Source organism: Manis pentadactyla, chromosome 3 (assembly GCF_030020395.1).
Source record: "Manis pentadactyla isolate mManPen7 chromosome 3, mManPen7.hap1, whole genome shotgun sequence".
Taxonomy (NCBI): domain Eukaryota; kingdom Metazoa; phylum Chordata; class Mammalia; order Pholidota; family Manidae; genus Manis; species Manis pentadactyla.
Genome location: NC_080021.1, coordinates 75009213 through 75025486, shown reverse-complemented (window position 1 = coordinate 75025486; position 16274 = coordinate 75009213). Strand labels below are relative to the sequence as shown.

At 38.7% G+C, this 16274-nt stretch overlaps 1 protein-coding gene across 6 annotated transcripts in view; it reads right to left on the bottom strand.

The window, feature by feature from the left end:
* Positions 1–16274, bottom strand: part of ASPH (aspartate beta-hydroxylase) — a 238562-nt gene that overhangs the window by 51898 nt on the left and 170390 nt on the right. For all 6 annotated transcript variants that reach the window (XM_036907524.2, XM_036907525.2, XM_036907530.2 and 3 more), the window contains 3 exons: positions 10572–10670; positions 7522–7611; positions 3768–3905 (listed from right to left, as the gene is read on the bottom strand). In XM_036907524.2, the coding sequence (XP_036763419.2) occupies positions 3768–3905; positions 7522–7611; positions 10572–10670 (327 nt within the window). The remainder of the gene's footprint in view (positions 1–3767; positions 3906–7521; positions 7612–10571; positions 10671–16274) is intronic.

Sequence of the window (16274 nt, the reverse complement as noted above, 5' to 3'; positions counted from 1 at the left end):
TTGGCTTCTTTCACTTAGCATAATGTTCTTGAAGTTCACGCAGGTTGTTATTAACAGTACTTCATTCCTTTTTTATTGCCACTGTTTAGATGTACCACATTTTGCTCATTCATTCATTCATCATTTAGATAGGCGCTTGGGTGTGTCTACTTTTTTGCTATATGAATAATGCTACCAAGAACATGCATGTATACATTTTGTATGAATATGTATTTTCATTTCTCTTGGATATAGACCTAGGAATAGAATGATGGGCCATGACTCTATGTTTATATTTTTGATGATTAATTTTTGATGAAATACCAAGCTGTTTTCCAAAGTGGCTGCATCACTTTACAACCCACCAGCAATGTTTCAGTGTTCCAAATCCTTCACACACTTGCCAACACTTATTAGTCTTTTTTTTGGTCATAGACATCCAAGTAGGAGTTAGTGTGGTATCGCACTGTGTTTTTGATTTGCACTTCCTTATTAATGAATGGCTTTGAGCATCTTTCCATGTGTTTTTCCACCGTTTGTATATCTTCTGTCTATTCAATTTTCCCCTCTTTTTAACTGGTTTATTTGTCTCTACATTGAGTTATCAGAGTTCTTAATATATTCTGCATAAAAGTCCCTTGTTACATATATGACTTGCAAGTATTACCACTCACTCTGTGGATTTTATTTCCACTTTACTGATTGCATGTTTACTTCGAAGCACAAAACATTCTGATGAAATCTAATTTATCTATTTTGTCTTTTGTCACTTGTGCTTTTGGTGTCATACTTAAAAAAACATTGCCTAACTCAATGTATGAAGACTTCTGTGTTTTCTTCTATAAGTTTTATAGTTTTATTTTTTACACTTAGGTCTATTTCCATTTTACATTTGTTTTTTGGTGCATAGTTTGAGGTAACTTCATTTTTTGCATGTGGATATATAGCTGTTCCAGAACCATCTGTGAAAAGATAATTATTTCCCCATTCTATTGTCTTGGCACCTTTGTCAAAAGGCAATTGATCATAAATGTTAAAATTTATTTCTGGATTCTCAGCTCTATCCCACTGATTTATATGTCTGCCCTTATGGAAGTACCACACTGACTTAAATTTGCAGTTAGTTTTGAAATTGGCAAGTATGAGTCCTCCAACTTTATTCTTTATAAAAATTGTTTTGGCTATTCTAGACTCCTTGATTTTCATACAAGTTTTAGGATCAGTTTGTCAATTTCTATTTAAAAAATGCAGAATTTTGATAGAGATTGTGTTGAGCTTTAGAGAGACTTGGGGAATATTGCTACCTTAACAATATTAAATTTTCTGATTCAAAAACATGAGATTTATTTCCATTTATTTAGGTGTTTTAAATTTCCTCCAATAAGGTTTTGTGGTTTTCAGTGCACAAGAGTTGTGCTTCTTTGTAAAATGTATTCCTAAGTATCTGTTATGGGTTGAATTATGACCCTCAAATTCATATGTTAAAGTGCTAACCTTCCAGTACTTCAGAATGTGACCTTATTTGGAAACAGGGTCTTCACAGAGATAATCAAGTTAAAATGAAAACATCAGGGTGGGTCCTAATCCAATATGACTGTTGTCTTTGTAAAAAGGGAAAATGTGGAGACAGACAGACACACAGAGAGAGCACCACGTGAAGACGAGGGCAGTGACCTATAAGCCGCAGAACTCTACAGATCACTAGAAAGCAACCAGAAGCTATGAGGGAGTGATGGAACACATTCTCCCTCACAGCCCTCAGAGGGAACCAGCCCTGCTGATACCTTGATTTGGCTGACGGAAAAGTACATACGTTCTTTTGCTGGAAGCTTGTTGCCCCAGCCTGTTGCCAGCTACTTAGTTGCTCAGACTCCCTTTAAACTGTGAGTGCCCATGGGACATGGTTCTGACCAACAGGGCAGGGTCTGCTAGGAAGTTTCCAGAAGGCCATACGGGGCTGGTGTGGTTTCTCAACAATGTCATGAAGCCCTGAAACACTTTCTAACCCTCCATTCCAGTTGCTGCTGGCAGCCATCTTAAAGTATGCCAGCACAAGGACAAAGTCAACCTCAGGTTAGGGCTGGTCCCCAGAAAGACCAAGTGATTAGACCAACTTTCAGCTCCATCCGCCAACCTCTGAGAAGGGGAGGGTAGGAGGGACGGAGATTGAGCTCAATAAAAGCTCTTGAATAAGAAGATTTGATGAGCTTCTGGGTTGGTGAAAGTATCCACAGGCCAAGAGGGTGGTAGACTCCAGTTCCACAGGGATGAAGTGCTTGTGCTTAGGACGCTTCTGGACCTCACCCTATTTACCTCTTCATCTGGCTGTCCATCTGTATCCTTTATAACATACTTCATAATAAACAGGTAAACCTAAGTAAATATTTCTGAGTTCTCGTAAGGTATTCTAACAAATAGATTGAACTCAAGGAGGGACTGTGGGAACCTCTGATTTATAGTCAGTCAGTCAGAAGTAGAGTGACAACCTAGAATTGGTGTCTGAGATGGTGGCAGTCTTATGGGACTGAGCCCTTCACCTGTGGAACCTGATGCTCTCTCCACGTGGAGAGTGTCAGAATTGAATTAAATTTACAGACACGCAGTCAGTGTCCACTGAGAATTGGGGAATCTCTTGGTGGCACTAGAAAACACACATTAGAGATGTAAAATGAGCTGTTTGAAAATCAGAATGTGTTTTCTTATATGAACAATATATATGGCAGTTAGATTCTCAGGCCAGACCACTTAAGACCATCAACCCACAAAGCAAATGGCGTCTTTTACCTTTTGAGTAGAAAACAATGCTCGTGACACCATGAATTACTTTGCTTCTCATTATTAATATGTCTAAGCTTGCTAAAGCAATAGTAGTCTTCTGACAGGCCTCTACCAAAATCGCAAAATAGACATTCTTATAGTCTGAATTTAATCCGTCAATATAAGCACTTCTGATTTTTTGTTCCTTTTCTTAAGCCATTAAGTTATTGGAATCACTTAGTTTTTCTATCCTACATTTCTGCCACTACATTTTCTAAAAATATTTGTTTTAATAGACTCAGGACCAGCGGTTCTCAAAATGTGGTCCAGTGTTACCATAGAGTTTTCTAGACTTAGGGGGTCTGCAAGATCAAAATTACTGTATTTTCTTCATAATACAAGGACATTATTTGCTCTATTATTTTCCATGCTCATTCTTACACATGTATGCAATGGAGTTTTCCAAGGTCTGACATATGATAATATCACTGCTATAAAGGATGCATGTATGAAGTAGATATGAGAATTCTCTTGTTTTCTATTAAGCGAGAAATCAAAGCTATTTGTAAAAATAGAAAACAATTTCAACTTTTCACTGCATTTTTTTTGTTTTGGAATATAGGTTTTTTAAATAAGTTATTTATATTAACATGCAATGGTTTTATTTTTAAAGAATCATAAGTATTGCATTTTCTTTCAGTTTTACTTTCTATTAATTATATGGATGGATATAACACTGCTCTCCACTCTGCCAAATTCCTTGAGATGCTCAATAATTTTTAAGAGTGTGAAGGGGTTCTAAAGCCAAAATATTTGAGAAATGATCTTCAAGAAAAATGTCTTTCTTCACCATCTGAACTTAAGTCTTGGCTAATGGGATGAAAAGATTCTCTTTCACAATCTGTTTGCAAATGTCACCAGGTGTAAAATCCATCTCCACCCCAACATTCCTTTCCATGGTGAGCATTCACTGATTCTCTGTAGGGAACAGGCAATGATCAGGTAGGGATGAAGTCTAAGCCAGCACTCACCTTCACCAATTCCGTGTAGCCTGTTTCCTTTGGGGTCCACCAAGGCTGGGCTTTCAGGCCATGTACATTGTAGAGTGAGCGCTGCCAGACAGATGCAAAATGTCCCCTCTTGTGCCCAAGTTCATACCACTCATGTGCCTGAAAAAGTAGAAAGACCGAATGCCAAAAAAAAGCTTTTTTACTTATTTTAAAATTAAAGTCACTAAAGTATTACTTTGAGGCATCTCAATAAAGAGCTTGCTAGTCAGGTGTCCAAATCTGTTACACTGGTGAAAATAGTGCTATTTGAGTGGGTGTATGATTATGACCTGTTATTATGAATGAGTGTGTGCACTTTCACACTTTTTAAGCTTGCTAGCACAGGATTCATGCTACACTCATTTTGGTCCCCCTCGGAGAATCTGGCACAGAGTCTAGTACTTCATTTGTTGAGTGGACAAATAACTTAGGCCACTAATGTGGATTATATATTTTAGATTTCATTTCTTAAGTTCTATTTTTATGTTTCCTTTAAAAGGAAAGGACTACAATTTCAATAATTTCTTCATAGATATCTGCATTTCCCCAACTGGAGTGCTAAAATGGAGAGTAACCTCTTTTCAAATGTATGTTCTTCCATGTCTGGATTTAAGAAGGTTACCCCAAGGTAACAGAGTATAAATTCTCCATTAAATTAAGCAGACAGAAAGGAAATATTATTCTGAGTTGGCAATAAATATAACAATAGATTACATTTCTTTTGAAGGGAATTTTTGCTCCTTTTTGTTTTTCTGCCATGAGGGAATACCACGTGTGGCTCTGGGCTAGCTGTAACACGATGTAACTTGCCTCAAGAAGAGTAGCTGTTTCAGGGACAGCTGGCTGCAGACAATGCCACTCCATATGCTTCCTTCAAATGACGCCCTAACCATATGCTCTCCCAGTAGCCCTCCCACATGTGTCCTGCACCAAGCATGCTCTACTGTCTTCAGGATGGGAGGCAATTCTAGCAGTAAACTTAATAGTATCCCTTCTATTATTGCAAGTCTGATCTAATGATTACTTTTGAAGAGTGATTTCAAATACACATTTAGATCAATTAGACAAAGGCATTTAATATCAAGCAGATTAAGAAGATATTCAAGATATTCACAAAACACCTGAGAGAATAAAATGTAAAAAAATTAACTTTTAAACATTTTTTAGAATTCCTATGTCAAAATTTTCATCATGAGAAAAATCAAGTATGCAAGCAGTACCACTTTATATGTTTAGGACCACTGTCTCATTTACTTCTTGCTTTTTTTACTTGATTTTTTTCCCAACTCCCAAATATCTCCTACTTACAAAAGTTGAAACTGAGATTTAAAAAGGCTAAATATTTTCAACTATATAAGCCAGGGCTCCTGGCAACTTGCTCCACTCTGCTTCCATCTTTGTGTCATTAAAAAACAAAACAAAATAAAACTACCAAAAATGATCTAATTACCTTTCTCAAAAACATCTCAAATTAAGACTGCATATGCTAATTACTATTATATGATTTCCTTAAAGTAGATATAAGTTATAGCCATAAAGATATTTCTTTAAGTCAGAAATTTTAAATGGCTAATTGTTGCCTAATTAAAAAAACAACATTTTACTTTTGAAATTAATTTTACTATTTTAGTTACTTTTGTCCAATTTAAACTTAGGATTTTATTTCATATACATTTCAGTGTAAAGTGAACAATATTAATTACAATGGATGATTTTTTTTAACTCTTAGTGTTCGAAAATTTTTGAATCATCACTGATTCATTTTATGGAGTAGGCACATTGTTAGAAGAGTGAGAAAAAATTATTATAGGAAGACCAAAACAGCAAACCTCATAGCTATAGTTCAAGGGTTTTAAGTCTAAGGTTTTAGAGCTGGCCTTAATATTCACTATGCTGAATGGCTAGGCAAGCCCCTTCTCTCTCAATGACATGTTTAAACCATTTTAAGGTCTTTTCTGACACTCAAAGTTAGTCCTAGTGGGTCCTCAATTTTGTACCCCTCTGTCATTTCACTTTCTGAGCAATGACACTGTGACAATGATACATCAGGAATTTAAAAAATCATCTTCAATAGTATCTATAATGAAGGTAACATCATCTTCAATTATAGAGGACCCAATGAATTCAGGAAGATTGCTTTTTGTTTTTAACATCTAAACTACGTTACAATACAGATTGCTAGAAAATCAATGATCAAGTTAGAATTGTTTGAAAATTTCCTCTTTACTATTTCCCTTTTATATTTCTAATTAAGAACACTAAACAGGAGGATGGTTGCTTCCTGATACACAAACTCAGTATGGCAGTCAATTCACAGATTCAATACCTGACATCGAGAATATACCAACACGGGGTTTCTACAGGCTTATTTTTGTTTCCCTGTAAGGATGAATCATGAACTTTTTAAATTTAAGATCTGTGCTGTTCTTTGCATATTAATGATAATTAATCTGAGAGAACATTCCCATAGGTTCAAATCCCAAGCCTTTAACAAATGTTTAGTAGTGAATTCTTTGCCCTTGACATAAGGGCTGTTTTCATCTAAGATGTAAGAATAATCATAGACTTCTTTCATCTGTCTTTGCCCTGAATCCTGAGATGTTCAAAGATAAATTAATTAGTGACAATTACATTTATTGAAATCAGACATAAACATTTGTCCTGCATTAGGTATTGTAGCAATCTTTCTTCTCTCTCTCTCAAAGGTGGTACCAGACATTTACATCTAAAAGTGTGAAAGGACACAAAAATAATCAATGAACTATTTCTTCTCCCTTCTTTACTTCTAATGTCTCATTCTATTTCATTTGACTGACTGGTAGGTGAGAGGAGAAAGGTACAGATACCTAGAAATTTATAAAGGAAACAGCGTCAATTATCTAAATCTCTATTACCCCAAATTGGTTCATGGCTCTAGCTGGCAATTATCCCGTCCATCATATAAAACCCCCTGCTCCTAGAAACCCTCATTGTCCAAATGGTCCCACATTCTTACCAATTTAAAAACTTGAAGCTATGTTATCGTTGTGTCATGTATTACATATTGTACTCAGGAAAAAAGTAATAATCACAAAGAAAGCATGTAACTTGTTTTACCTACTACATTTTCTGTGTCAGTACCTGTCATTACTACAACTACAGTTGTTTATCTTAAACTTGTATTAAATGTTTTAGAAGGTAATTTACACAATTAACCACTGGGTTCAGTGTGCTCAAGAGTCAGCTGAATAAAGACTGCATTCTAAAAATAACCACTTTTTAAAATCCAAAGTAAAATAAAATAAAAAATAAATCTAGGTAAGCTGTCAAAATATTTTTAAAATAGTTAAACAATTTCAGAGACATCATTTCACAATTTAAAGAATATTTTTCAAGGCTATATCTCTCTCTGTATATACACAGACACACACAGATGTACAACACAGATAGATACACACACCCACACATAGATATACATATATATATATACACACGCTAATTTAGAGCCTGCTCTTATGTTACTCAGCTTCTTTCTTGAAAGAACCTATAAAAGTCAAATCCCAAAAATTCCTTAAGGATTAAGTAGTTGTTGGATTGTTTATTAAAAAAAAACAGTTTAAATAGGGAAATAGTTTCAATCACCACCTTCAATAATTCATGCTCAAAATGTTTTTCCCATTGTAAATCCCTCCTAGAATTAACTGCCTCTCCTACTTTATCTTCCATTAAAAAGAACAAAGAATTCACAACTCATTACCTCTTTGTTCCCAACCCTCTGCATGGCATCCCCCAGGTGGAAATAAAATCGCCCATCATCAGTGCCAGGATCCCCAGATTCTATTCCTTCCTGTAGAAAGGACAGTGTTAGTATTTATGAATGAATGAAACACCAGATTTAGTTCATTGATTTACTTGATCTTTAAATATCATACAAAAATTTAAGAACCAGAAAAATATACAAAAATGTAAGAACCAGGTTTGGCAATTAGGTTACCAGTCAACATTTACAATGTCAAATCAAAAGGAGGTAAGAAAGCTAAATTTAGTAATACATTTATCATTAATTAACAACATAATAAATAGCCCATAAAATGAGTATGTGAATCCTCTCTGTGGGAACAATCATATTTTAATATTCCAAAAAATTTTTTGGCTGAGCATCTATCACATTTATGTTGTTTTCCAAATCTGACCATATGTCATCCAGAGGCTTTTTATTCCTGAACCAAAATTGTTCACTGCTCATAAGATATTTGAAGTGATAGAGACCCAACTGTGAGTAATATTTCTTTCCATTCAAAGCAAATGGGTCTCCACCTTTTAATGAAATCTTTTATAAGACTTACAATAGGATTAAAACCAAATGGAATCTTTGAAAATGTAGTTGTTATTAAACAAATTCTATTCTAAAACATTTTCTTATTTCTACTCCCATCTCCCATGTAAGGACTAAAACTGAGATTTATGAAAAAAGAGACAATTAAAGCAGGAGAATCAATTTATAAAAGCATAAGAAGGAAAAAGGTAAAAAGTACTTAAATGTCAAGGAATTCTTTCTAAAAATCTACAGTTTCATATGGAATTCATTATCTTGCACTGGGAAGAAATTTTATTTGCAAAATGTTAGAAAATAGTGGTAAAGGAACAGGAGAAGTCTCACTCAGGAGAGGACAATTATGGTCAGGGCTCTTGACAAACACTTAATGTCCTCACTTCTTAACTCACCCGCCCAGCTCTCCATTTCCCCATCTTTGAAGTGGGGAGAGTACTAGTAGGCCCTTGTTATGTCAAAGGAAATGTGAAGGGAAAAACTTTAAATCAGAGAAACCCGTATGCCCACAGGGTCCTGTCAGGTAATATAAAGGTTTGCAGATGCCCAGTGACAGCCAAGACAGACTGGGGTAGGTACACGCCCATCTAAGGGGACAGCATTGCTTACTTAGCTCTTGTGCTGGCATATGGGCCAGATAGGACCTTTCTGTATGAGAAACCAGTAACTCTGTATAATTATATAGAACATTCAGTTTTCTAAATAAGGCAACCAGTTAAAATTGCTTAATAGAATTGTACTGGCCAAATCAAACACAAAGCTATCTGCAATCAGTGGTTACTATTTGGGATCTCTGATATAAGTCATGTGAAATAAAGAGCATTAAAGTGTAATATACTGCTACTTAAACAAAAGTTCTCAGGTATTCCATCAGTTATCTGTCTGGGACAGGGACCGTGGGTGTAGTCAGAGTAGGGTGAGGGCCTCTGGAAAAAGACCCCTACCAAACTCTGTATTAAACAATTAAGCAAAGTCAAAGTCACATTAGTTCTCTAAAGTAAAATATCAAACTAGGAATATAAGTATTCTTCAGTGAGATTAGTTAAAAGTAAAAGGCCAGGAGTAACTTGGCCTGGAATGTTTGAATATCCCCAGACAATAAATAACTCAGCATAGCCCATGTCTTCATTGTGTCAATGAAATGAGGCTATTGTAAAATTTACTTTAGCCTGCTAAAAGGCCCGGCTTATCTTCTTTAACTTTACCCAGATGCTGCTTTTCCTCCTCCAGCCCCTAATCAAGTAATATACAACCTGGGCAATTAATAAGCAAGCAAGTCCAGTCACAAACAACATAGTAAAAACAAGAAAGATTCCATCTTAAAGATAAGATTGCATTTTAAAACCCAAAAAGAAAAAAATAGGTTTCCTAACATAACAGACAATAACCCAGCCCACCTTGGGAGCAGGACAGGCAGTCTTGATTGATATGCTCCCAAACCAAGAAGCTGCTATTCTGGGAAAGAATCAAAGCAGTAAATTTCTTGTGTTAACTCTGCAAAATAGTCTGGAAGACTGATAAGAAACTTAGTATCTCTTCAAAGATAAACATTTGGGGACCATTTAGTGGGTCTGCATCCCTAGCCCTTTGTCTCTCAACCGCCTATAAATCCCCTAGACAACACACCACCAGGTGCTCTCTTGTCCCCTCCTGGCATGAGCCAGGAACTCTGTCCTCTCACTTTATCTCTAAATAAAAGCTTCTCCCTGGCTCTCCTACCTTGAATGTTTGCTAAGTTCATTCTTCAACTCCATGAACAAGAACCCCAGCATCAATGAGCTACATGTTACTACTATTAAAATTAAGATTAATTAAAATTAAAAATTCAGTTCCTCAGTCATACTAGTCACATTTCCAGTGCTCAACAGCCACATGTGCCTAGTGGCTACAATACTGGAGAGCACAAATAAAGAACATATGCACTATGGCAGATCTGTTGAACAATTCTGAGCTAGTGAACTGTGCTGATTCTGGTGCATTGACAAAGATTCTACTAGAAAGTCAAGAAAAACATGATAGCATATTTTAATCTGAATAGTTTGAGCTATCACATTTTCAGAGGTTTGACCTCTTCAGTCTGCATTTGTTACCTCATTTTGTGTAGGTTGCCATGAGACTTACTCAAACTAGACTGAATGAATAAGCAAGCTGTCGAAGGCATATTTAATGTGTTGCCCATATTTTAAAATATAATATCAGTATTTTTTGTCTATCTTTCCCATTTAAATAAAATGAATAACAACTGCAGTTTTAGTAATTTCTTCATGACGTCTTTTCCAAATTAGGCTGCTCCTATGGTTGCTATTTCTACATTCAACTCTCAACCACTGCCTATGAATGTCATGGTCACAGGGTGTACATTTTGAAGAGGAAAGACTCAGCAGTGCATGCTAATCAATCACAATGCATAATCAAGAGTGTCTAAATGACACAAAGGTAACAGAGGGTAAAAAAGGAGGAAGGGCAGGGATTTTCACCTTTAAGTAGGGAATGCTTTCAGCAATCTTATTCTGTGCCTTCAGGATAAAGCCATAATGCACTTTAGCAAAGCCATCATTAGGTGTCACATTCAGAACCTAAACACAAAGAAAACAAAAAGCTATTGTGATTGCCTACAGTTCTACAAATGAATGTCAAAACAACTTTTAATTAGATTTGCTGTAATTGGATTTATGATGTTACAGCCTAAAACTCCATAGTGTTTTATCTCACTGCAATATATTAGTATTCAATGGCCCATTTCTCCTCAATTCAAAAAGTTTCCCCATCTACAGATTAGTTCTTCAAGAATGAAGAATTGAATGAAAGGTCAATGACGGTTAAAGGATTGGTTGAGCAATGCAAATCAGCAGATAGATATCTATCAACTGATTGGACTTTAATATTTTTTTTGTGATCAGAGAAAAACTGCTTTAAATTTGCTATATACCTCATCAACTCTGAATGGTTATTACATATTTCTTTATATACATGCTCTATATATTGCATTAGTGAAGAGCTACTTTAGATTTGCATTCATAACATATCATGATCCATTCATTCAACATAAATTTCTTTAATTTCATTTTAAGACAGAGGATAAAGTGGTGAGAAAATCCAATATTCTGTGATAAAACCCAAGTAAATATTTAATATAAATCATACCATTATTTATTTTCATATGCATTTATGATTAAAGATAAATTATGCAAATGCTTCTAAATTAAATATTAGCAGAGAGAAATCAAAACAACAACATTCACCTTTTGAAGTTGCTTAGATAAATATTCAAAGAAAAAAAATGAAAGATGAAGAAGGTTTGAGTTGAGTGCATGTAGAGAAAAGATGAATATCCTGAATATCCTGTAGTTTCTCACCTTGATCCTGAGTAGGAAAGGGGAGTCACAGCCACCATGGACTCCTTACACACATGGAGCAGGGGGACCCCATGCCCTTGGTGAGCCCACAGTCACACTGCCCTCAGTAAAGCATTTTTCAGTTTGTATCAGTCCTGCACCTCATCCATTAGTAAATCCAGCCAACACTACAATACCATATGTATAATTATACCTTTTGTCACTTCTTCACCACTGCTACCCTGGTCCAAGTCTTACTGTCTCTGTCTTTTTACACAAGACTCCTAACTGTGCCTCAGCCTATCTCTCTTGTAGCCCATTTTCCATATGTGGCTCTGAATAAACTAACTAAATTCTATGTCAGATCTCATCCTTCCTCTGTTCAAATCCCAAATGGGTTCCATGTCACTCAGAGTCAAAGACTAAGTTCTAGGAATAGCCCCCAAGGCCTCCCTTGAGCCAGGCCTCTCTACCTCTCTGGCCTTCTCTTCTAACCTTCTCCAGCCACTCCGAGACACCCTGACTCCTTGCCTTGCTTCTGCACAGCAAGCCACAAGGACCTCTGCCTCAGGACATTTGCACTCACAGTACTCCTTTGCTTAAACTCTTCCCCCAGATATCCAAATGGCTCACTCCCTCACCTTGATAAAGTCCTTCCTCAAAGGTTACCATGTCAGTGAAGCCAACCCTCAACCACTCTGCACAAAACAGAACCCTTCCAACTCCATCACTAGTAACTCCTTACCCTGACTTCCTTTCTTCACAGCACTCATCACCATTTGACTTAATTTTTTTTTTTATTTCTTCCACTAAGATACAAGCTCTAGAGGGAATTTTCCTGATACTCACTGCTGATTCACATTACTTAGAACAGTGCCCAGCACGTGGCAGGTCATCAAGAAACCTGCACTAGCTGAATGGATGGGTGGGGGCCCGGCTTTCCTCCCTACCTAGACCTCTGAAAACAGATCTGCCTCTGCACCTTCCACAGCACTGGTTACTGAACTAGAGGCTGAGCAAGAGCTCAATGAACACCTCTCGAACTAAACTGAATTGAGGCCAGCCATGCTCCTGCCAGCATTAACTATGAAGGTATCAAGGGATCATTACAATTACTGCAGCTACACAGATGACATCTCTGCCTCGTGCAGACACACAATCATTACCTCAAGTAATTAGCAAGTGTATTACTTGCTATATATTTTAGATACCCAGAACTCCTCTAGGCTCTGGACATATAAACATAAATGAGATACTCTCTTTTCCTAGGACGCTCTCAGTCAAGGGAGGAAGACAGACTCACAAGCAGACAATGGTAATATAACATGGCGAGTACAACAACAGTGACAGGCATATGGCACACAGGAGGTACAGAGGATCTACAGAGCACCTTGCTTTATAAAGTGGGTGTGGCAGGGGCAAGTTCTGAAGGGTGTCTAGGAATTAATAGAGTTCTCCAGGGAAAGGGAAGACAGAGGATGGTGGGGAGGAGGCATTCAAGGCATAGGAAAAAGTGAGTAAAAAGGAATAATGGGCCAGAAACAGCAAAAGAGAATTATATTGGATAAGAGGGCAGGAGGCAAATCACAAAAGGTCCTATTTATTGGCAAGTGATTTCCTCTGGGGAGTGGAAAGAAATTACAAATGCTGCTACTCATATCTGTCTTTGAAATATAATACTTGATATACAACAGGCTCCAGACCTTTTTTCTCATCTGCCTGGTGGACAGTCACACATCCCATTCATAAACACCCTATCGCGATGGGACGATGGGCAATCAGGCACCCAGAAGGACTGACAGGGCTGCCTTCCCTACTTGATTCTTTACAATGACATACTGGGATTACTGCAATTTACATGTGGATACATAATGGATATGCAGGTTGTATCATCTATTTGTAATCAACAGTCTCATAAAATGATAAGTGGCTTTCAAAGATTTCTTAGAAAACCAGATCAAGATTAATATTAATATAATATTATAAAGATTCTTTTTCTTTCTTTACACACACACACACACACATGTACACAGCACAGGCAACAAAAAGTTGATTCACCTGACATTTCTGCTCCCAATACAAACTCTTTGTAAGATACATTACCAGGATAATAAACAAAAAACTTATCATCACAAATAGCACTACACAGTGATACTACTAAAATATTAATTTTTCAGTGAGAGTAAATAAGATTTCTTTGATAGTTAAATGAAATTAAGAAGCATCAAAAATATTCCATTTCCTCTTAAAACTAATTTGGGGGTGAATAACTTTTATAATATATATTTCATATTAGTACATAGATGTATATACATCGTATATAAATATTTAACATGCATTTTGGAAGTAATTGCTTAAATATTTTTACTGGAAGGACAATGAGAACCCACTGGTGGGATAGTCAGATTGGTGTTTTGTGTTGATGAAGGTCAGAGAAGAGTGAGCCTAGGCAGAATAAAGCGATCTTCCTTTAGGCAAGAGATGATATGCCTGGGTTAAAAGGGGAAAGGATTTCAAAGATATTCAGAAGGTAAAATTAACAGAAATTTGTGATTTGGTACCATACTAAACCCCATGAGCACATGCCCTGTATTTATTTCCTTAACTATCATTTCCCAAGCTAGTGTGTGTGGGTTTCAATAAATATGTGTTAAGTAAATGGATATATGTGAGGAGTGAAGGGAAGAAAGAATCAGAAATGATTCTCAGCTTTTGACCCAGGGTAGCCGTGTAAAGAAGTGCAAAGAGCAGCAAAAGTCAGGAAAAAGAACTAATAAAACCTAGCTAAACCCTAGAGCAAGAGCCACCCAGTTTTCGTAGAAACTGCCCGAAGCTAACACGCCTGCCCTAAATTAGATAACCAGAGGTGGGCAGTAGCCTCGGGACATAACCCATGATAAGTCACATAGACATGCTTGTGTGAGCTAGAGATTACGGGAAGCGGTTAGGTAACCGGGCGTTCTCGTTTCAACTCCATTGGTTAAAATATAGAATATATAGAATGTGTTTTAAAATTATTGGTTGTAGAAATGAGCGGGCTTCGGTGCAACGGCTGTGAAAACCCTATATAATCCATACCTGAAGTTGCCTAGGGGTCGGCAGCTCAGACTCGGCCTGCATGTCAGGGGGGGTGCTGTCAGCCCCAGCTAGCTGGCTGAATAAAGACTTTGCTTGGATTTACATCTCCATGTCCATGTGGTTTGCTCTCTGGGGAAACCCCGGAGTCCTGGACCCTAACATTTTGGGGGCTCGTCTGGGATCCGAGCAGCTTCCCTGAGAACAAAGGACGGCTGGAGGCAAGGTCTAATTGTCTGGACGGGGCAGTGTAATTCGAGGGTCGCCCCCTCGTGTCTGCATAAACCCATTATAAAGCGGGAGTCGCCATCCCGTGTCTGGTCTCGGGTTAGTGACCCCGAGTGAGGAAGTCCGGGTTGGCAGTCCCGGCCCCCAGATTAGCGACCCTGGGTGAAGTCCAGGTAACCAATCCTGGCCCTGGGGTCCGAGTGACTCGGCCTTGGGAAGGCAAGTCCGATCGGCAGGAACCTGGCGCCCGAGGAGGAAAAGATCGAGCTCGTCACCCTGCGGCAGTCCGAGTGGATGCCTTTCGGGAGAATCACGAGAGTTTTTGAGGATCCTGAAAGTGGTGAGTGTGGTGCGCACCAGAGTGAGAGAAGGACCGGTCCGAGCGAGTGCGATCAGATGTGGTGTGTGTGTTTAGTGTTATTGTTGCTTGTTTTATTGTGTTTTGGTTTATATTTCTTTCTGCGCTTTTCATTTTAAGTTTCCCCTATTCTGAGGTTCTCCTGTTCTTTCTGTTCCTTTCTGCCACTAAATCATTCCCCACGGGCACGGGTCGGGCAATTAAGAGCCATTAGGGCACCCGCCGCTAGAAGACTCCCGTGACAGGATAAGGGGGGTCACAGCGTGAATCCCAGATAAATTCACGTCCCCTGCAGAAGAAAAAACTGTGCAATGACAGGCACCCGTTCACAAGCACATACACCAGTCATCTTGTTTTAAGTGGCATCTCTATCCTTCGCCTTTGTCTTCCTCACTATGGGCCAAACTCAGGCTACTCCTAAAAGTCTGACCCTTTCCCATTTTCTGAAGGTCAAGGAACAGGCCTTACATATGGGTCTTAGCATCAGGAAAGGTAAGCTCGACACCCATTGCTCGGCCGAGTAGCCTTCCTCTGGAGTAGGCTGGCCGATGCAGGGGTCTCTTTCCCTGGACCTTATCGGCAAAGTCAAAGCCATTATCTCCCGGCCAGACCCTGAGGGCCACCCCAACCAACTTCCCTATATTCTTGTCTGGGAAAATTTGGCCGAGAATCCCCCTTCCTGGCTGAGGCCCTTTTTGGTGGGGAAACCTCACACCGACCCACTAAAGACCTCCGTCCTAGTTGCCCGGGAAGATTTAAAGCCCTCTGATCGCAGGGCCAGAACCCTGAGTGCGCCGCCCGTTCTCCCAGACAGTTCTCCCCTCTACCCCCCTCTGCCAATTGAGCGGCCACCCCCGTATGCGGCTCCGAGGGAGGAATGGGGTAAAGCCGCCGGGGGGGTAGAAAACGAGGTTGGGGAGCCCAGCAGGGACCAGGCGGCCGCAGCATCTCCAGATTCTTCAGCAAGAGAAGACAGGAGGCCAGGGAGAGTGGGAGGAATGGCCGCAGCTTTTCCAGGCTCTCCAGCAAGAGAGGGCAGGAGGCCAGGGATAGCGGGAGGAATGCAGTTAAGGCCTCAGGGGGCAGGGAACAAGAAGGGGAGGCTCCCTCCTCCACCTCAGAAGGAGCAGTGCCGGTCCTGCCTGTGCGTGCCATTGGTGCAGGCAGGCCGGACGGAGCTCAAC